This window comes from Pteronotus mesoamericanus, unplaced genomic scaffold (assembly GCF_021234165.1).
Source record: "Pteronotus mesoamericanus isolate MK-2021 breed Mesoamerican mustached bat unplaced genomic scaffold, CSHL_Meso_final contig_657, whole genome shotgun sequence".
In the NCBI taxonomy this organism is placed as follows: domain Eukaryota; kingdom Metazoa; phylum Chordata; class Mammalia; order Chiroptera; family Mormoopidae; genus Pteronotus; species Pteronotus mesoamericanus.
This window is the reverse complement of record NW_026555229.1, coordinates 15410290-15433040: the sequence shown is the minus strand read 5'-3', so window position 1 is coordinate 15433040 and position 22751 is coordinate 15410290. Positions and strand designations below refer to the sequence as shown.

Below are 22751 nucleotides of genomic sequence, written 5' to 3'. Positions count from 1 at the left end.
GGGGAGCATGCAAGAGGTAACTGATTCATGTTTCTCTCTCAGATCAATTTTTCTCACCCTCTCTTTCTTCCTCCCTTCTCCTCTCTCTAAAAAATAAATAAATAAAATCTTTTCTGTTTTAAAGAAATGTGGCTTACATCTCAAGTGGTATAAATACTCTGCTCTCTCCTTCTTAGATTCTATTCTAAGAAGACCATGCACAGAAGTCCTGTCTACACTACTGGAGAAAAGCAGGCCATGTAGAGCAGAGAACATTAATTTGCAGCTGAGGACCCCTGGAATAAACTAGTCAGCTCTCCCACCACTGGACATGTGAGCAAAGCACCTGAGACCGTCCACAACCAGCCAAACTGCCAGATAACTGTAGCCACGTGAGAAAAACCAGGAGAAACTAGAAGAGCTGCTTAGCAGAATTCAGCAAAAACAGATGATATAGAATCATAAATAAAACTGCTTTAATACAGTGAGCTTGGGTGCTATGTTAAGTAGTAATAAACAACTGAAACATAGGTTTAAGATAAAATTGGAAATATCTAAAGAAAGAATTAGTAAATTGAAATATAGATCAAAGGAGATGAAAGGATATAAAATACAGAGAAAGCAGTAAGAAAAATTAGGGACATAGTGAAAAAGCCTAACATAAGTGAAGTAAACTCCTAGAAATAGAGAACAGAGTAACACAATGGAACAAATGCAGTATCTGAGGAGAAAATGGCAGAAAACTTTACAAAAATGATGAAAAACATGAAGCCACAGAGTAAATAAGCCATATAATTCACAATCTTAGTAAAAAACAAAACTGATACTTAGATACATCATATTAAAATTACTAGCATCCAAAAACTATTTTAAAAAATCTATTTATAAAAGTCAGAAGGAGGAAAAAAGACATATTGCTTTTAAAAGATAAACAACAAACAGAAAATCTTAAGAGAAATGGAGGAAGACAGAAGAAAAATAATTTACATCTTCAAATTACTGAAAAACGTGTCTGTCAACTTAGAATGCTATTTCCAGTAAAAAAATCCTTCAAATATAAAGACACACATACACAATAAAAACTTTTTCATAGATATGAAAGCTATGATAACTTAATGCCATAACTGAGAAAAAAACCCCACTGTATTTAAGTTAAAGTTCATCAAGCTAAAAAAATATTACAGGAAAAGGAAATTCAAATCTATAGGGAAAAAAATGAAAATCACAGGAAGTGATCAATATATGGGTAAATAAAAAGATTTTTATTATCATTTTTATAAGAAAATTGTTCAAAGCAAAAATAATAATGTATTGTATGGTTAATAAAATATATAGGAGTAAAATATATGGCAATAATTACACAAAGGACAAGAAAAAAGCAAATAGAATTACACTATTGTAATATTCTTACCTTATACATGAAGTAGTATAATACTGATTCAAGGTAGACTGTGATAAGATAAAGATGACTATTACAATCACTACAGCAGTCACTAAAAAAAACACAAAAGAGGTATAGCTAAAAATCCAATGAAAGTGATAAAAATGGACTTTAAAACAATGCAAAAAAAAGGCAAACGGAGGAACAAAGAACAGAGGAAAAAATAAAGAAAAAATTTTAAACAAATACCAAAATGGTATGACTTATACTCAATAATACCAATATTGTATTAAATCTTAATTGTCTACACACTCTGATAAAGGACAGAGATTGTCAAACTAGATTTAAAAGAAACAAACAAACAAAAAACACCTAAGATCCATATGCTGTTTTCAAGAGAAGAACTGTAAATAAAAACACACTGATAGCAGACTTCCACTTCTGCCCAGGAAGGATTAACCACTCAGATGATTGACCTCTAAGGGTGAACAAGCAAACATATGAAGCAACTATTCTCAAATATCGCAGGCAGCTGAGGGAGGGCATGGCCGGAGAAGGAAAGCAAACTCTGATGGCCCTGCTGGCTGCCTGGAAGCGGATTGAGGATGCAACCCAGGGAGGGAAACCCAAGCAAAGGCCAGACAGCTCCTCAGTTGAGGAAACAGAGATCAAAGTTCAGGGAGGCCACGGCAGCCACCGTTTATGAGACAAAATACTACAGAAAAGAGCTGTACACAGCGATTTGCAGAGAGGATTGAATCTTTGACTGAATAATGAATTGAACACAATATGAAACTCCATGAATCTGGAGAAAGAACCACCGGAAAACAGTAGGCCAAACAATGCCAGGACCTCACATAGGACTGGGGATAGTTTGTATTCCCACTAGTCAAAGTAGAGAGACCGCCTAATACAATGAGCATTGCATAGAGCCCACAAAAAGGTATTCTTAGTGGAAATAAATTCGCACTGGACTTAGGGCTGACTAACCTTAAAAACAGTTTTTGAAATTGATCATACAGATCCCATGTAACATAACTGCATACCAGAATAAAGTTCAACACACTGAAATAAATACAACAAAATTGAATAATAAACTGCAAAAGTCACAGTACCTAAGATACCATACAAAGTAACCGAGCTGGAAATTTTGATCCATAATCGATAAATATATACATTTATTTATATTGGCAATCTCAATAATAAATAAAACTGATACTTAGTTTTATATATCAGTATCAATGAAAACAGACAAAGAAATGGCACAGAAGATAGAATGAGCAGAGAAGGATTTTAAAAGAGCTATTAAAAGAATTATCCATATACTCAATAATATAGAAAAAAAGAAATGGCAAATATAAAAAGACTAAAATACAATTTCAAAAGATGAAAAATAAAATATGCAAAATGAAAAATAAATTCACTGGGGAAAGAAAAGTCTTTTCAACAAATGGTGTTGGAACACCTAGATACACTTGTAAAAGAATTAAGTCCCTTTCTCACAACACATATAAAAGGTAAATCAAAACAGATCAAAGACCTAAATGTAAAAGCTAAATCTATTAAACTCTTCTTTTAATTCTTATTTATTGATTTTAGAGAGGGAGGAAGGAGGAGAGAGAAAAGAAAAAACATCAATCTGTTGTTCCACTTATTTATGCATTCACTGGTTGTGTCTTGTATATACCCTGACCAGGGATCAAACCCACAACCTTGGCATAACAGGACAATGCTCTAACCAAATAAGATATTCAGTCAGGGCAAGACTATGAAACTCTTAAAAAAAATAGGCATAAATCTTTGGGATCTTAAATTATGCATGGTTTCATACGAAGGTCATCAATAGCACAAGCAACCAAAAAAAAAAAAAAGTAGATAGGATGGCATCAAAATTAAAGAATGTGATTCAAAGGACACTATCAAAAAAGTGGAAAAGCAAGCCACAGAATGGGGGGAAAATATTTGCAAATCAATTTTTGATATGGCATTTGTATTCAGAATATATAAAGAACTCTTACAGTTTAATGATAAAAAGACAAATACCCCAATTTAACAATGGGCAAAGAATATGATAGACATTTCTCCAAAGGAGACATACAAGTGGCCAAAAGCATGTAAAAAAAATATTCAACATCATCAGCCAAGAAGAAATTGCAAATTAACACCACAATGAGATGCCACTTTACACCAGTGCTTGTCAAGGCCGCGGAGTAACTGGAACCCTTGAGCTTCACTGGTGGGAATGCAAGACAACAGCAGCAACTTTGAAACAGCCTGGCAGTTCCTCAGAAGATTAAACATAGTTTCCATTTGAACCAGATATTCCACTTCCAAAGTAATGAAAATATATCCACGCATACACTTGTACATGAATGTTCACGGGAGCACTATGCAAAAAGCAAAAAAACTGGAAACACCCTAATGTCCACAAAGTGATGAATGGATAAATAAAATGTGATACACTCTTATAATGGAAAATTGTTTGTTAAAAAATGTACTGCAACACATTACAATATGAATAAATCATGAAAATATTATGCATAGAGGAAGAAGCCAGTCACAGAAGTCTACAATTGCATGATTCAATTTATATAAAATATCCAGAAGAGGCAAATCCGTAGAGGTATAAAGATTAGTGGTTGCCTAGGGCGGACAAGGATAAGTGGGGGTTTAACATTCGGTGAGTGACTGCTCACAAGTATCAGGTTTCTTTCGGGGATGATAAAAATGTTTTTAAATTGATTGTAATGATGGTTGCATAATTCTGTGAATATACTAAAAACCACTGAATTATACGCTTTAAATTTTTTAATTTATTGATATTTTAGAGAGAGAGAGAGTGCGCGCGCAACATCGATTTGTTCCACTTATTTATGCACTCATTTGCCTCTTGTATGTGCTCTGACTGGGGATCAAACCCACAACCTTGGAATATGGGGACAATGGTCTAACCAACTGAGCTACCCGTCCAGAGCTGTGAGACATTTAAATGACCAAACCGTATGATGTGATAGTCTTGTGTGTCCATGAAGCTGCGTTATAGCACTTAGCTACTTAATCGAATGCTAACAGTCACCTCTCGAGTGGGACAGGGACCAGTACATATGATGGGATATTCACTCTGATGATTAGATATGTTGCATGGCACAGCTGAGTTTAAAAAGGGAGATCATCCTGCATGGATCCAAATCAGATGATCCTTACGAGGCACCAGGATCTACTTGAAGAAAGAGATTAAAAGGTGAGAGATCCTATTTGAGTTGTTGAGACTCTACATTGCCAGTTGAAAATGAAGGGGTATGTGGGGGAGGGCATGTGAACATTCTTTAGAAACTGAAGCGGTCTCTGCCCGGCAGCCAACTGGAAAACAGGCTCCTCGGCCCTGCAGCTCAAAGCAACTGAGTTCCACCCACAGTATGAATGAGCTTGGAAGCAGCCTCTTCTCCAGAGCTTCCGAATTAAACTCAGCCGGATCTGACCGACAGCCTTGACTTCAGCCTCTGGGACCCGGAGCACAGAGGCCAGCCTGGCATGCCCCCGCGTGGGACATACAGAACTGTGAGCCACAAATGGGTACATTTAAGCCTCTAGGTTTGGGGTACTGTTTTATGCTGCAATAGGAAACTAACACACTCTCAAAAAAAAAAAAAGTGGTAAGAGAAAAACAAACAGGTATAGTACCCCCTACACATCAATGGAGAAAGTGGTTACCTATGTCTCTGGAGATCAGAGGTGGATTCTTGATCATACACCACTAAAATGTTGTCTGTTTTGAAAGCCTGTAAATAGGTGAAAATGTTTAGCCTTGGCCAGTGTGGCTCAGTTGGTTGGAGCATCACCCCGTAAACCGAAAGGTAACAGGTTCAATTCCCAGTCAGGGCACATGCCTAGGTAGCAGGTTTGGTCCCAGACTGGGACATGTATGAGAGGCAACCAATTGATTTTCTGTCACATCAATGTGTCTCTGTCCCTCCCTTCCCCTCTCTCTAACATCAGTTAGCATGCCCTCAGGTGACGATGAAAAAATAGGTGAAAATGTTTAGAAATGTTATGTCCTTTTGATGAATTTCTTATTTATCTTTATAAAGTGACACTCCTTATTTCAGGTAATAAGTTTTGCTCTGAAAACTACCTGTCTGATATTAGCACAGCCAATTCATCTTTCTCTTAAATTTGTGTTATCATAGTATATCTGTTGTCCTTTTTTTTTCTTTTTATTCGTTGTTGTCTAGTTACAGCTGTCCCACCTTTTTTCCCATTACTGTCCCCCCCCACCCCCCCCACTTCCACAGTCAGTCCCCACCCCCACACTGTCAGTGCCCAAGAGTCCTCTGCTTGTGTTTCTTGGCTTGCCCCTCCCCTTTCTTTCTCTCATTACCCCCCTGCCCTGTCCCTTCTGGTCACTATCCTGATCACTGTCTGTTTGTTCTTTATTTCCAAGTCTCTGGTTCTATTTTGCTCATTTGTTTGTTTTGTGGACTAGATTCCACTTATAGGTGAGATCGTATGGTACTTGCCTTTCACTGCCTGGCTTATTTCACTTAGCGTAGTGCTCTCCAGGTCTCATTCTTTTACTTTTGAAATATATGTGTCATTTTATTTTAAATGGGTTTCTTATAGGCGGCCTATAGTTGGGTCTTGCTTTTTTTAGCTAATATGAAAATGTCAGCCTTGTTATCAGAGTAATTAGATCATTTACATTTAGCATAATTATTGAAATGATTGAGCTTAAAACTATCATTTTACCATTAGATAACTATTTGTCCCATCTTTTTCTCTTATTCTGCCTTCTTTTGGATTAAGTATTTCATCTTAGCTAATTTCTTGGCTTATTGGCTAAGGATCTCTGTGTTATTTTATGAATGTCAAAAAAATTGTATATATATGTTAAAACCTCCACAATAAGTAACACAATTTTTTGAAGGAGATACTTTGAAGCTACACAAATATCCAGTTTGACCTTCCAGCTTCACCCACTAATGTCAACGTGCTTAAGTGGATTATTTGTACAGCAATTATTACTGTGGGATTCTAACAGTGATTATTTACTTCTCTCATTCCTCCTACATTTATTATTTAAAATTTATCTGTAAGGAATATTTGTCCATTCTCATCCACTTATTAATTACTCAATCATTGCAATCAGTATAGAATCATCGATATATGTATGTTATGCTTTGGGTTATAATCCCATATAATCATTATTATTCATTATTTGTCCATATTAGATCTATTGAGAACTCTTTTAGGTTTGCTCGGTGTGCGTTTGATGTGATCCCATCCCTTTTTTTAATAGCACTTCCTGGCACTAAACAACGCTCCAGCCTCATCTGTATTCTTCCTGCTCCAGCCCCAGCCCTAGAACTGGCCATTTCATTAGAAATCAGTATGTAGAAACCAAAGTGTGGAGCTGAATATACTCGTTCCTATTGGAGTGCCACGGTTTCTATGCTGCCCTCTCTTGCAAACAGAACTAGGAAATGTATGTGTATGCACTAAACTAAGTATACACACACACCTATATATACTTGTGCATTCGTACAAACATGATCCCATGCTGTGATCTCAGATCCTAATCCAACAAAAGGTTCTTTGTATTCTTCACTCTTGGCTTATTTTTATCCTTTTCTCTGACAGTAGGAAACCTGGCTTACATTAAACACACTTTATTCACTTATTTGTCCAAACCTAGTAAACACATAAAGGATTATTAGAATTGTTAACCTCTACCATGTAAGAAACAAATTTATTAACCAGAACACAATATTTAGGTATAGGTGTTTTTTTTTCTTTTAGCATTACAGTATCCAGTCAAAACACTAGTTTCAAAGGTTACTTAGGTCAGCTCTTGTATTTTTTTTTTTGATGAGGTTATGGCATTTGTAATACAATTAAATTTACTTGTCACAGCTTGCATTCCAGCCTTCCATCCTGGGATCCCTGACATCCTGATGGACTTTGAAAGTTTTTTTCTTATTTGCATTCAGGAAAGTTCATTTTCTGAGATACACGATACGGGTTTTGACAAATGCAGAGTCATATATCAACTACCACAACCTCAGAAGGAACAATTTCATAACCCCCCAAAATTCCACTGTGGGGACCCCTTCAGTCGATCGCTACCTTTACTACTTCTGGCAAATAACTGGTCTGTTTTCTGTCCCCACAGTTTTGCCTGTTCCAGACTGTTTTATAAGTGAAATAATACAACACGTAGCCTTTGGGTCTAGCTTCTTTCACTAAGCAGAATCCATTTAAGATTCAGGTATGTTGTGTGAATCAACAGTTCGTTATTTTTTGTTTTCATGTATATTTCAGTTTATGCGGCAAGTATGGTTCTACCCTGTGCCACATTCCCTTGGTCCATCTGGTTTCAATGCAACAAACTGTCAATATCACACCTAAAGAGAGTTCTCACATCATCTTTTGCTTTTCTGCTGCAGAATCTTCAAGAGTTCCAGGGAAAGTTATTAATCAGACATGCTGGCACAGCTCAGAAGTATTTATCTCAGAGGCACCAGTCAGCCAATGAGGGATGAGAGTTAGCAGATAAATGCCCCAATCTCCCAGTGCCTCAGTGAGTTAACTCTGAGGAACCTTCCTCATGGTTCTTCCTAAGTCCTTAGTGAGTCTGAAGCTAAATTTCCCAGTGTAGGAGCCACCCTCATAAGGTACATACTATTGGTTTTTCTCTGTTCTTTGAAATTCTCTATTACCTCAGTGGTTCTTCCTAGGTTCCCCTCACAAATAAACGATCTTGCACAGTCATGTATTGGGCCGCCACTTGTTCTAGGACACTCTTTCCTCTTTCCCCAGATGTCCCCAGGACTCACTCGTTCATCTACTTAAGATGTTTATTACTTGTCACCCCTCAATAAGAGCTGCTCTTACCCCCCTATTTAAATGGCAAGCCTCATTCCCCCTTCCTTGCCTTATTTATTTAATAGCACTTATCACCATCTAACTTCATATGTACATATATGTGTAATTAATTTCAAAAAGAATACAGTTACCATGGAGGCAACAATTTTAGTCTCATTTGTTAATTGTTATATGTCTAACATCTAAAACACTCCACACAGTGGCCCTCAAAAGTATATTGAATAAATTAATTTTTCAAGAAGGTTGATTTATTTAATGTTAGAAAAGATTTCCTATGGCAGGGGGTGGGGGGATCTGAAAACTAGGAATCACTGACTTTCAGAATTGAATGGTAGTGAATACCAACGGCAACTTTTCAAAATGAAGCCAGCTGACTTCATCATAGGTATTTTAGAGAGAATTCCCAAACTTAGCATGAAGTTTGACTGGATCCTCAGCTACCTTTGAATTTTAAGGCACTATAATACTAGGATAGAAAATAGGCATAAGCCAATATTTCATCTTAACAACCAACCTGAAACCAAATCTAATAAATACATACAATGCACCTGGTCAGCCTATTTAATGATTCCAAACAGAATGCCATCTATATATCACAGAGATGGGTAGAGGGAAGAATATTTTTGTATCTCTGAATTTTGAGTCTCATTTTCATTGTTATTTTTTCATAAACCCTTATGACGAGAAAGGAAAATATTTTTGGCTTTGAAATTGTTTGAAAAATACTTTGACCGAAAAACAGAATTGTCTGAAAACCTGAAACTGTTTTCCTCACATTTGTATTACCTGGACACTGGATAAAGGACCACTCGTAGTTCTTTTCTTTGGGACAAAGGCTGGCGTCGAGAACCATCTCACTGCTGTGCGTTCCAACAAGCTTCACGGGTCCTCGCGAAGACCCTTCGATGCAGTGTCCTCTCCCCGTGTTGCTGGGGTCATTGCACCAGCCACACCCAGGCTGCTCCAGACACTGTCCGCAGGTTCTCAATCCAGAGCAATTCTGAGCTGCATGGCGGGAACACGGACAAGCATGTTATACGGCCTTATATTCACCTAGAGCTGTACGCTAATGGAAAAATAAATGTGGCCTAAAAAAGACTGTAAAAGGTCATCCTCAGTTTAAACAGTTTTGTAACAATGCCTCAAGAGCAGCTACTTAAAGCAAAGTAAACATTCATCATAAACAAAGAGGAGCTCAATGGACTGACTTGAGGGTTAAAAACGTGCGGTGACTACGCCAGGGAGAAAAATGGAGTCGAAACTTAAAGATTCCCGAGCTTTGCCAGCGTGAGGGCCTTCGGGGAGCTCGCCCAGAGGCCTGCAGCCCACATGCCCTGTGGGCTGGGATGCAGAACCATATCAGCGGTTCCCACTGTGCGGTTCCCATTGCGCCTGGTGAGGGCCTTCAAGGAAAATCTGCTTCTGCCCAGTGTACATGATACCCGCCCCTCCCCGGGGTAGCTGAGCCCCACGGGGACTGCCTCACGGGGACGATGCTCTTTCCAGGGGTCCACGATCCCCGTATTTGGCTATCCTGGGATGAATAAACTCAATCTCACCCAGAGAGCCTGGTGGGAGCGTGGAACCCGGACACTGTGCCACACTCAGGCAGCCAGCAGCACAGGCTGACTCTGACCTTCAGAGCCACAGGGCATCACTCTGAGACTCACTCGCTGAAGCTCAACATTTTTGTTTAATTGGCGTATAACCTATGTCCCTCAACAAAGCCTGTCACTACCGGGATGTCTTTTCCAAGGATGCACCGACTATATAGTCTGCCATCATATTTTATAACAGTTCCTATGTATCCTGCATTGGGCTGAGACTTCACTACTTTTACTGATATTTTGCAAGAACAGGCACACTTTGCCTTGTAAATTGTATAACCACAGAAGTTGGTGACACAGGGACAAGGCACCATGAGCAGTATCTTCTAGTCACACTTTTTCCCAAAGGGGGAAAAATGGTAGATTTCTGGCAGACTCAATTTCATTGTTGTGATACCAATAACTTAACTGCCACTCGGTGTTTTAATATTATTGGAAACAAAACTGTTCCTCAGATTGCTGCAAACAACACCATGAGCGTCTCAGTGAACATCAGGAATACAATTTAGAGAACTGTGTGGGGATAACAGAATGTTTGGTTAAAGAATTAATCGATTACAATATGATTGGTTGTTATGAATTTTTTGTATTTCAGAAATTGGATGTAAGAAGGTGGAAAATGAGTACCATCTCCTATATTTCTTTAATAATAAATTAAAAAAATGAAGAATATTCTTTGAGTCATTAAACACAAGTGACTAATGTTAACCCTATAGAAAACTCACTCTTTAGCATTTAACGCTGACTCAGAAATGGACAGACTATAATGATTTTTCTTCTTCCCACAGAAAACAATAATGACAGGAAAGCCTCCTAAGTTATGGATAGTACAGAAGCTACGTATGAGCTACAAGTAACTAGAGTAATCGTTTTTGCTTTATTTTATTTATATTTGGCCTTTGAAAGATTAAGCTGTAAAATGTTTACAATGGTGTTTGAAGTATATAAAAATTTGAAAAATCAATCTGCCAAGAAATTAGGTCATCAAATGATGCCTGAAGATTTCCGGTTTCCAGTCCAGCAGGTAAGAAGCTTAGATGCCTCCACTCCATCTTAACAAAAAGTAAAAAGGCAGCACAAACTGAAAAATCACCAATTCTTCTCAGAGCCTTCAGAGAAGTGAGGTCTCAGGGCAAGCCTCTACCCCCCAGTTTGGAGAGACAGACAGGCAGACAGCGAACATCTCAATTTACCAAGGCCACTGCTGCAGGAGCTGGGGCCCGGGTAAGCCAACCGAGCTGTAACTGACGAAGTGCTGGGGGCTGAGTGTGACAGGGCAAACCTCCAGGGGACCCAGTGACAGGAGGAACCCATACCTTTGTGAGCTTTATTTCCAGGAGCTGTGCCAGGTCCGCACGGGAAATATCAAAGAAAAAGCCCCCTGTGCACCAAGCACAGGGGAGAGGAAGAGGAATAATTTTAAAATATGCCAGAGCATTCTGTACTTCTGAACAAACCCTGCAGAAACCATTTAATGGAGCCTGAACAGCTGGGGTTTCCTCAGAGCCTACCTGACCCAATGGGCGGGAAAAGAGAAATACACAGACTCCAGCTCCCCCCAGCCTCTCTGCACCACCTAAGAGAGGGGGGAAAGGTAGGAGGCACTAGTGCAATGCACCGTGTGGGGCACAGGCCCACCAAAAGACTGAGACCTAATCACAGGACTATTAAACACTTCCCCTCCCTCACACCTTCCCACTATGTGGCTAAAGGCCAATTTACAGCAGTTTCTTTTACCTATATATCATATCTGGCTATCGAGAACAACAATTAGAAGGCATACCGAAAGGCAAAAAAACACCACGTCAAGAGACTGAATAAGCATCAGACCAGACATGTCCGGGATGCTGGAATCACCAGACCAGAAATTTAAAGCAACTGTGGTTCATAGTCTATGGGCTCTACTGGAGAAAGTCAACGATATGCGAGAGCAGACGGGATGTGTAAGCAGAGCTACGTGTGGGAAAATCTAGATGACCTCGGGTTTGCTGATGCTCTTTCATTATGACACCAAAGGCACAGCCCATGAAAGAAAGACTTGATAAATGGAACTTTGTTAGATTTAAATTTATTCTTCTCTACAAAAGGCACTGTTAAAGAAAAGAAAAGGCAAGGCATAAACTGAAAGAAAATATTTGAAAAACACACATCTGACAAAGGGCTGTTATTCAAAATACACAACTCTTAAAACTCAATATAAGAAAAAACACACCACCCATTTAAAAAAATGAGCTAAAGGCTCTTCACCAAAAAAGATATACAGATGGCAGGGATGAAGAGGAGCTCCACGACTTATGTCATTAGGGAACTGCAAAGTAAAACAACCACGATACCACTAGACACCTAGGAAACTGGCCAATATCTAGAAAACTGACAACACCAAACGCTGGAGAGTATGTGGAACTTGAAAGAACAGGATCTCTCAATCATTGCTGGTGGGAATGCAACACACAACAACTTTGAAAAGCAGTTTGGTGATTTCTACAAAACTCAACATACTTTACCATACTATCCAGCAATCACACTCCTTCATATTACCCATATAAGCTGCAAATTCACGTCCACACAAAATCCTGCCATGGATGTTGACGGCAGCTTTTTGCACAATCGTCCAAACTGGGAAACAACCAAGATGTTCTTCAGTAGGTGAACGGATCAATGAACTATGGTACATCCAGACAATGCAACATTATTCGGCTCTAAAAATAAATAAGCCATCATGCCATGAAAAGACATTTAAAAATGTAAATACATATCACTAAGTGAAAGAGGCCAATCTGAAAAGGCTACGTTCTGTATGCTTCCAACTGTATTACATTCTGGAAAAGGCAAAACTATGGAGACAGTAAAAAAAAAAAAAAAAAAAATGGTGATCGCCAAGAATTAGGAGAAAGCGAGGGATGAAGAGGCAGAGCACCGAGGATTCTCAGGGCACTGAAACCAGGGTGTGTGATCCTGTAATGACGGACACATGCCATTATGCTTTGTCACACCCGACAGCACGTACTGCATCTAGAGTTAACCTCCGTGTAAACTCCAGCCTTTGGGCAATAACGATGTATCGATGAAGGTAAACCAACGTAACGAACGCACCGCCCCGGCACGGGGTGTTGACAGCGGGCGAAGCTGTGCAGGGTGCGCGCAGAGAACGTGTCAGAGGTCTCTGTCCCTTCCTCTCCATGTTGCTGTCACTCCAAAAGTGCTCTAAAAATAAAGCTTAATTATTTAACCAAAAGACTACCTTCCCTAACTTCCATGAAAAAGGAAAAAAAACAGGTTAAATTGAGCATGTACATACACCTCTAAAATACTGAAAGAAATATATATATTTTTGAGATGTATGCTATCGTCTCATGTTTCTTAGTGTTCCGTGCTCACCATATCAATTTAATGGCACTTTTATTTGAATTTTTATGTATTAAGAACTAAATCTTCTATTATTGCTTCAAATAATCCCCTTGGATTTCATCTTCACAAATAGCATATCCAACTACTTAAAATATATTAATTATTAATAATTCCAGTTATTAGCAAAGCTTTCTTAGAAACCATCAGGCAAAATTTGCCTTGAAATATATTCCTCTTCTTCAATTTGTGAATTTTAAGCATTACTATCACAATATAATAACTGGAGAATACTGAAGGATATTGCAAAATCCATATTTGTTTCTCATTTGCAAGGAAACGTTTCCTTCAAGCTCCATTTACTAGAAAACCTCAGAGGAGACAATGTATAATGCCCCACTTCCCCACAGGGATGCACAGGGCATATAATTTTAAAAGCTGTGGAACAAAATCTTAGCAAAGAGATAGAAAGTATGAGTGAATTTAAGAAATACTGAGATATCTAGAAATTCTAACAACTATTTTTCCTTTTTTACTGTTTATTCTTTTTGGATATATTAAATAGAACAAAAAATAATTAAAACATTAAAGAATATTTTTAACAAGTGAAGAAACTCTTCAGATTGAAAACCAATGAAAATCAATTTTCAAAATCCCCATTGCCTAGTGGAAAACTGAATTTAAAGACATTACAAAATTGTGAATGTCTACCATAAAGAAAAAATTCTTAAAAGCTCTCAAAGAAAATGTTCCCCAAAGAAATGAAAATTAAATTAGCATAAGAGTCTTCTCCACAGCAAATGCTAGAAGTTCTACGGGAAGAATTATTTAGAACTCCACATTCCAGCCATTTTACCATTCAAGTGAATATAAAAAATACACTTTTAGACATGTCAACACTCAAAAAGTTTCCTAGCCACAAATATGGTTAGAAAGAATTACTGAACACTATTCTCCAAAAGATGAACAAGTACGAAAGAAGACATGAAATATGAGACAGATTTGTGAGCAGAGAGGACAATATGGACTTAACTCTACATAATTTTTAGAAACTCCTTAAGAGTACAAGAGCTTGGGTACTTTTCAAGCTCCCTTTCCCTACCATTCAGCCTTTTTTATTGTAACATATAACGCATATATATCACACACAATTGGAAGTACATAAGTTATAATACAATATAATGTATAAATTATAATATAATACAATAGTAAATTACTGTAAATAAATATTTTGTATCTGCACCCAGCCTAGAAGTGCAATATTACCTCCTTTGTACACTTTTCCTAATCTGCACCCCCCCCAGTTTTTTCCCAACAGTATCCACTGACATTTATAACATTTTGACTTACTCTACAGTTATACCTAAACATTCATTCCTAAATAATATAATGCAGCTTTGAGTTCTTTTGACTTTCACAAAGGTGGAGTCATATAGTATGCAATATTTTGCGTCTGGCTTCTTTCACTGAACACTGATGTTTTTAGAAAGACAAACACAACTATCGAGGCAAAAGAGGCTGAGCACAAGCCTCCCTACTTCCAACCCTCCTCGGCAGCTGGCCCCTAGCTGTCTGTACTAGCAAGACCATTTTATGCCTGCAACTACCCCACTGCCACACACATGTTCAGACACATAACCATTCCTTATCAAGGTTCCTTGGAAGGAATAGAAACAGGGAGGCCAACCTATGGCATATCCAGCCATGCCCATCCCAGGAACATCTCTCAGTGGATGCCAAGAGCCTAGGAGAACAAAGTGCACCCGACAACCACAGCCTGTAAGCTCTAGCCTGCGCGGTGGCACTGCTTTGCCTCAGTCTTTGTGCCATAGTGGTGGTCAATAAGAAGCCAATACGGATTTGGCTGGATCCCTGGGGTAAAAGGCATTCTCCCCGGGAATGAAGGGAGGAATGGAAAAATCAGTGAGTCTCCACCTGCATTGTCTTAAGCAGATGGCCACCTCTGAATGAGGCCGCTCCACCAACAAAAAAGGCAGATAACTGGGTGGCCATGTTGTCTGAGAGACAGTGGACCCCAGGATGAGCCTCCCAACAGTTGATTCACCACCAAAAGGGATCTCAGAATGATGGAGCTGCTCTGCGCGCAAGTGGCTCTTCTGTGAGAAAAACAAAGAGAGCTCAGGAGCAGAATGAGAGGAACAATAAACGAGGAGACCACGTACACTGCCGCTGGGACAGTCACACTTCACCACAATTGCGCTGTCAGTGGCCGCTCCTATGGAAGGAATGCAAGGAGGCCAATGGGCACATAAGCAAGTCCAGGGGGTGCTTAAGAAAGTGACAGGAACAAACCGTGTTCTGGCCCACACTACCAGGGAACTTGCATGTGGCTACTTCCAGGAGGGACGCCACCCCAAGCAAGGATCTACTGAGACAAGGAGCTTCTAACTTCTCCCAAGCAGAGGTAGCTGCACGTAGTCTCCAACTTCTACAAGACCACCAAGTGCCATCAGTGGTATTAAGCAATGACACCCTTGGCAGTGACATCCTGATGCAATTTGTCTTTGCGAGAAAAGCCACTCTCACAACCATGTGGTACCCAGGACCACAGACGCAGTCAGGTGCACCCTCATCCTACAGTCCTTTTAATACATGACACCGACAAGGGGGCAGGGTCTTCTCCTGAAGCACAACCCACACCGCAAGTCCAGGGCCTCCCTGCTGACATGGTTCACCATGCGATGCCCAGACTGCACCCTGCCTTTGCAGCAGACACGCCGCCCCTGATAGGACGTTCTTGCCCCAAAATGTTTAACTTGCATCTCATGATTTTAAAAGGCTTAATTTGAATCTCATCATGAGGAAACAATGAGACAAATCCAAACTGTGAAACCTACAAAACAAGTGGCATAGGTTCTGAAAAAAAAAAAGAAAAAAAGAATCATAGGCATGCCCGAAAGGGAACACATGGGAAGTGGGCTAGATTAAAGGACACCAAAGACAGACAGCGAAGCGATCTGCACTTCTGGAAGTGAGCCCCGTGGTGAAATGTGTGTGTCTGCAACACACACTCAGAGTTAGGGCAGGATGTAAATTGCAGAGTAAGATAAGACCTAGTGGAATTCAAAATGATGGCATAATGTAAATCAGGAGCTTGTAACATTAACAGGCGTTAAAACAAACTAACAATATTTATTCTCATTTTTTAAAACGTCTTCAAATGTCTAATTCCTCTGTCCATCACGGAAAGGGATGGATGTTGCAGGTACCTGAGTCACTCTCGGTAAATACTTACGAGAGCAGGTGGCGGTCTGCCACTCCAGGCACTGTCCGTAGGGAAAGGAGATGATGTAAGCGTTGGAGTCCACACAGCGCTTGGTGCTGCTGCACCACATGCACTCCATGCCATTGCTGGTGCAGTTGGAACAGGACATCCTTAGGGAGCACGGCGTTTTGCATGACCTTGCATTTTGATTTGGACTGACTGAAATAATCCACAGATAGAAGTATTTTATTTGTAAGTGCATTTTAACACAAGTGCATGGATTTTGTGTGTTTTGCTGTTTAGGGGATATTTCAATTAAGCCAAGCGTGGGATAAAAATTAAAGCAAAAATGACATGATGAGATTAAAAATGAAGATGAAATGCAATACAATATATTACAGAACTGTCCACTTAAAACCTATATAATTTTTTTAATCGATGTCACCCCATTACATTCAATATTTAAAAAAACAAAAATAAAAATGGCACATCAATACTTCTTAAATTTATTATCAAATTTAAAATTTATAATTTCTGTAAATGTTTAATCCTTTACAAAATACATAAAGGTGTATAATTTAAAACTATAAATATACATGTAACACATGACCTAGTTTTTCTACCTAATGGCTAGATACTATGTACACTATCATTATGTACTTTCCTTGCCACAATTACGTAAATATTCCACACATTATCAAAGCAAACATTCTGTCAGTGAATATTTTGTCTGTTGCTTACATACATAAATAATAAAGGTAAAACAATTTACTATAAAATCTTTACATAGAATATAGTATTTATCACGCTCATTAAAATGGCCACTGTTTTTAAAATTGTTGACAAGAATGTGAAGGATTTGAAACCCTTGTACACTCCTGCTGGGAATGTCAGATGGTACAGCATCTATGGCAAACAGTATGACAATTCCTCAAATGTTAAACATAGATGTATCATATGATATAGCAATTCCACTTCTGGCTAAAGACACGAAAGCAGAAACGGGGACAGATATTTTTACATCTATGTTCACAGCATCATCATTCACGATAGCCAATAGGTAGAAATAACTCAAGTGTCCATCAATGATTGAATGAATAAACAAAATGTGGTATATACATACAATGGATAATTATCCAGGGTTAAAAGGAAATAAAATTTCAACATGGATGGACTTTGCTATATGCTACAACATGGATGAACTTTGAGGACATCATGCTAGGGGAAATAAGCAGTCACAAAAGGACATACACTTCATGACTCCACATGAGCTTCCTAGAGGACTCGAACTCATAGACACAGAAAATAAAAGGTGGCTGTCAGGGGCAGAAGACAAGGGTACAGGGACTTTTGTTTAATGAGTATGGAGTTTCAATTTGGGAAGATAAAAAGTTCTGGAGATAAATAGTGTTGATAGATGCACAAGAAGGGTATGTACTTTATGACATTGAACTCTACATTGAAAATATGGCTGAAAAAGTTAATTTCATCTCAATAAAACTGAAAAAATGGGTTAAAATTGTACATTTTATGTTATGTATATTACTGCAACAAAAAGCACAACATTGGTTGAAAAAAGAGAAAAGAATTCAATATTATTTTCTCACTTCACTTAACAAAAATCCACTTCAATAGATGTAACAAAAATGTTTCTTTTTACTTTCCAAATGAAGTAATAAATATGCAAGATTAAACTGGTTCTAATTTAGTTGTTAATCTTAAAGACAAATCTTTCTCCCAAAGACTGTTATCATAAAAGTAAAATACATTAACAAATTAAGAATAGATTCTTAGTATACTATAATAATTATAGCCATATGTTCATAATCTCACTATTTCAACAAAGAAACTAAAGACTGTACATAAACAGTGAAATATATTATTTTCACAAGTCCATGCAAGGGTCAGTAACAGTTAGTAGGGAATGTGGAGGAATGTAGAAATCTACATGATGATCAGCATCGTAAAAAGATGGCAAAAGAGACTACAGACCCACAAACCATCACATCCCGGAAGGGCTGGTGGAAAGAGGGGTTAGAACCATGTTTCAGAGAAATACTAGTCTACCAAACTACTTACCAACAGGTTTTTCACAGACAAGACCGTCTGCCATAGAGGTACAAGGATTAGCTTTTAAGCCTGCCACTGCAGCCCTTTCTAGGTACGCACAGAACCCAGAGTCATTGGGTTCACCAGGAAGCCACTGCAGTGTGGTGTTTGTAAATGAAGTCATGTCTTCCCATCCCCAGTAGGATATATTGATCTTGCGCAAGCCTACCCAAGGTGATACTTTCTGTAAACAATAGCAAGAAGGGCATTTTTTTAAAAAGTTAGATATAAAAATACTGTGTCATATTCCTTAGCAAATAGTACATTATCATTAAAAATGACATTTGAAAATATACAGACCTGCCTTTCTAATGACTTCTACACCAAGGAGAATCCACAATTACAGCTCATTTTGGAGAACAATGTGGAATACAACACTTTTTAACTATGCTTTGCGTTGAGCTGCATGACTGGGGTTACTTATTTAGCCCTTGAGAACTTCAGTTTCCACTTCTATTAAAATGGGGTGTACACACCTATCTTATGAAGTGAGAGCATTAAAAAATTTAACATATTCCTGCTGCTGCTACTATGACTACTACAAACACCACCACTGATCGAATTGGTTATGGAGTAGGTGTCTACACATAAGCTGCCATTTTATGTACCGTGGGGACACAGAAACAACATTAACAAACAGCACAGAGAGGCTGGGTGAGAACTTTCTAACAGGTTCATGAAAGGACTAAGAGTAATAGTCTCCTGGTTCGGACTTCCACTACTACATTAGGACTTTCAGGTAATTTTAGGTAAATTAATGGCATCTATCTTCAAAAACGTGAATGAAATCTTTGACTCTTATGCCTAAAATTTAACCTACAGAGGTTGGCAAATGTCACAAAACTAAATACCCTTAGTGTTGTCACTGCTACATCCAAAGTAGCCTGGAAACAAAATAGGATCTGTATTTATGTATCTTATTTTAATCATTAAATCAGTTTTCAAATGTTTTTCTCATGACAATCAAAAAACAATGATATATTATGGGTCCAAGTCAAGTCATTCTCTTTACAAAATTCTATAAGATTGTCTTTTCTTGTTTCTACTTCATACTGAAGCATTTTTTGACATAGTATTTTTAATTTTTTTTTCTAGTTTTCTTGAGAAATAATTGACAAAAACTACACATATTTAAGGTGTACAATGTGATGTTGTGGCATAAGCATACACTGTGAAATGGCTACCACAATCAACCTAACTAACATACCGCAGCACCTCATACAATGATCTTTTCTTTGTATGTGGTGATAACATTTAAAATATAGTATCCTGACAAATTTCTAATATACAATACAGTATTAACTATAATATCTATATTGTACATTAGATCTTCAAAACTTATTTATGCTGCATGACTGAAACTTAGTACCCTTTGATCTACTTCCCCACTTTCCCCCAGTCCCCAGCCCCCTGGCACTGGCCACCACCATTCTATTCTCTCTGCTTTTATGAGTTCAACATTTTATAGATTCCACATATGATTGAGTTCATCCACTATTTGTATTTCTATGTCTGGCTCATTTCAAATAGCATGAGGTCCTCCAGGTTCATCCATGTGGTTGCAAATGTCAAGATTTCCTGCTTTTTAGGGCTGAATAACATTCCATTATATGTCTCACATTTTCTTTATCCATTCATCCATTGACGAACTCTTAGGTTGTCACCCTGACTACTATGAATAATGCTGCAATGAACATGGGATGGTATATATCTCTTTGAAATACTGATTTAATTTCCTTTAAATATACATACCCAGAAGTGGAATTGCTGGATCATATAGTTCTACTTTTAATTTTTTGAGGAACCACCATACTGTTTTCCAAATTGACTACACCAATTTACATTGGCACCAAACAGGGTGGCTTTTTTGCCACATCTTTGTCAAAACTTGTTTCTTGTCTTTTTGATAACAGCCATTCTAACAAGTATGAGATGATTTCTCAATTGGTTTTAATTTGCTTTTCCCTAATAAATAGTAATGTTGAGCTTTCTATCATCTACTAATCACATACCTGTTGACCATTTAAATCTTCCTGGGAAAAATGTTTATTCATGTAACTTGCCCTTTTCTTAACTGAGTTATTTTCTTTTCCATTGAGTTGAGTTCTTCGTGTATTTTCAAAATTAACTTCTTATCAGATATGGTTTACAAACATTTTCTCCCATTCCACAGGTTTTCTCTTCACTCTAGATTGTTTCCTTTGCTGTTAGGTTGATGCAATCCTTCCTGGGCTGTTAGGTTGATGCAATCCTACTTGGCTATTTTTGCTTGTGTTGAGTGTGTTTTGGGGGTCATATCCAAACAAATTACTGTCCTGGCCAATGTCAAAAACTTATTTCCATGTTTTCTTTCTATAGTTTTACAGCTTCAGGTGTTACATTTAAATCTTCAATCAATGTGTATGTGTGTGCACATGGTATGAGATAAGGATCCACTTTCACCCTTCTATATGAGGATATACAGCATCATTTTTTGAAGAGATGTCCTTTCCCCATTGTGTGTTCTTGAAACCTTTGTCGAATGTCAATTGATCATAAATGCACGGACTTATTTCTGGGCTCTTATAATGTGTCTTGGCAAAGATCTCTTTTTGTTTAACCTATGTAAGGTTCTTTGGAATTCATGGACCTGGGGTGTCCAATCTTGTGGCATCTCTGACCCACACTGGAAGAAGAGCTGTCTTGGGCCACACATTAAATACACAAACACTAACAAAAACCGATGAGCCAAAAAAAAGGTTTTAAGTAAATTTACAATTTTGTGTTGGGCCGTACTCATAGCCATCCTGGGCTATGCAGCCTGCGGGCTGTGGTTGGACACATCTGAATTCTGGATGTTCATGTCTCTCTCTGTATTTGGAAAGTTCTCTGTCATTATTTCTGGTTTTTGTTAATTTTTAAAAAAATTTTTATTTTATTTTTTTAATTACCATTTAGTTCCCTTATACCCTCCTCCCCCATTCAATCATCACACTGTTGTCCATGAGTCCTTTTTTTCCTTTTTGCTCAGTCCCTCCACCCCCTAATTACCCCCACTTAGCTGTCATCTGTCCTCCATCTATGACTGTTTCTGTTTTGCTTGTTAGTTCAGTTTGTTCATTGAATTTCACATATGAGTGAAATCATATGGTACTTGTCTTTCTCTGACTGCCTTATTTCACTTAGTATATTTCCTGAAATAACTTTCTGCTTCTTTTTCTTTTCTGTGCTTTTTGGAACTCCCATAATGCAACTATTGTTCATTTATGGTCTATCATATGTCACATAAGCTTTACTAACTCTCTTTCATTCTTTTTTTCTTTTTTTTATCTCTGGCTGGGTAATTTCAAATGACATGTTTGAGATCACTGATTCTTCTGCTTGATAAAGTCTGCTGTTGAGGTTCTTTATGGAATTGTGTAGTTTGGTCATTATGTTCTTCAGCTTCATAATTTCTGTTTGGTCCTTTTTTATGGTTTCTATGTCTTTGTTGAACTCACTTTGTTCATGTATTGTTTTCTAATATTATTTAGTTGTCTATCTGTGCTCTCTTGCAGCTCACTGGGCTTCTTTTAGATGATTACTTTGAATTCTTTGTCAGGCAGTTTGTAGATCTCCATTTCTTTAAGCTTGGTTACTGGTGCCTTATTTTATTCTTTTGGTAGTGTCATGTTTCTCAGACTTTTCTTGATCCCTCCCACCTGCGCATTTGAAGAAATAATCCCCTCCTCTAGTCTTTATAGACTAGCTTCAGCAGGGGAAGCCCTTTGCTGTCAGCCCATCCAGAGATCTTGGCAGGCTGTGTGCTGGGCTCCATGAGTGGGCTTACTGCTGGAGTCCTTGGGTGGGCTGGCCAGCTGCCCAGGTCAGTGAGTGACCAGGCCCAGAACTTTGGTCCACAGGGGCATACCTGTGCTTGGGTCCAGAGGGTAAGCCTGAATCCTGAATCTGTGGAGGTCAACCTGGCACAAGGGTCCATTGGGTAGGCCTGGTGACTGGGTCCACAAAGTGAGCCTTGAGCCTGAATCCTTGGGCACCAGCCTGGTACTAAGGTAAGCCAGACACCTGGGCCCACAGGTATGGCCCTGGTCTTGAGTCAGCAGGGGCTCCGGTGAGGTAAACCTGGGACCTAGGTCAATGAGGCACGCCTAGCCCTGAGTCCATGGGGGAAGGCCTGGCAACTCAGTCCACGAAAGTGAGCCCGGCACCTGGGGTTGTAGGCGTGGACCATAGGTAGGTCGGG

The 22751-nt window shown here is 38.6% G+C and overlaps 1 protein-coding gene across 1 annotated transcript in view; it reads right to left on the bottom strand.

Moving 5' to 3' along the window:
* The window catches only part of ATRNL1 (attractin like 1), a 498803-nt gene that overhangs the window by 367990 nt on the left and 108062 nt on the right, over window positions 1–22751 (bottom strand). The window contains exons 16-18 of the mRNA XM_054581578.1: window positions 18500–18713; window positions 16451–16639; window positions 9029–9247 (exon numbers count right to left, since the gene is read on the bottom strand). Coding sequence (XP_054437553.1) covers window positions 9029–9247; window positions 16451–16639; window positions 18500–18713 — 622 coding nt within the window. The remainder of the gene's footprint in view (window positions 1–9028; window positions 9248–16450; window positions 16640–18499; window positions 18714–22751) is intronic.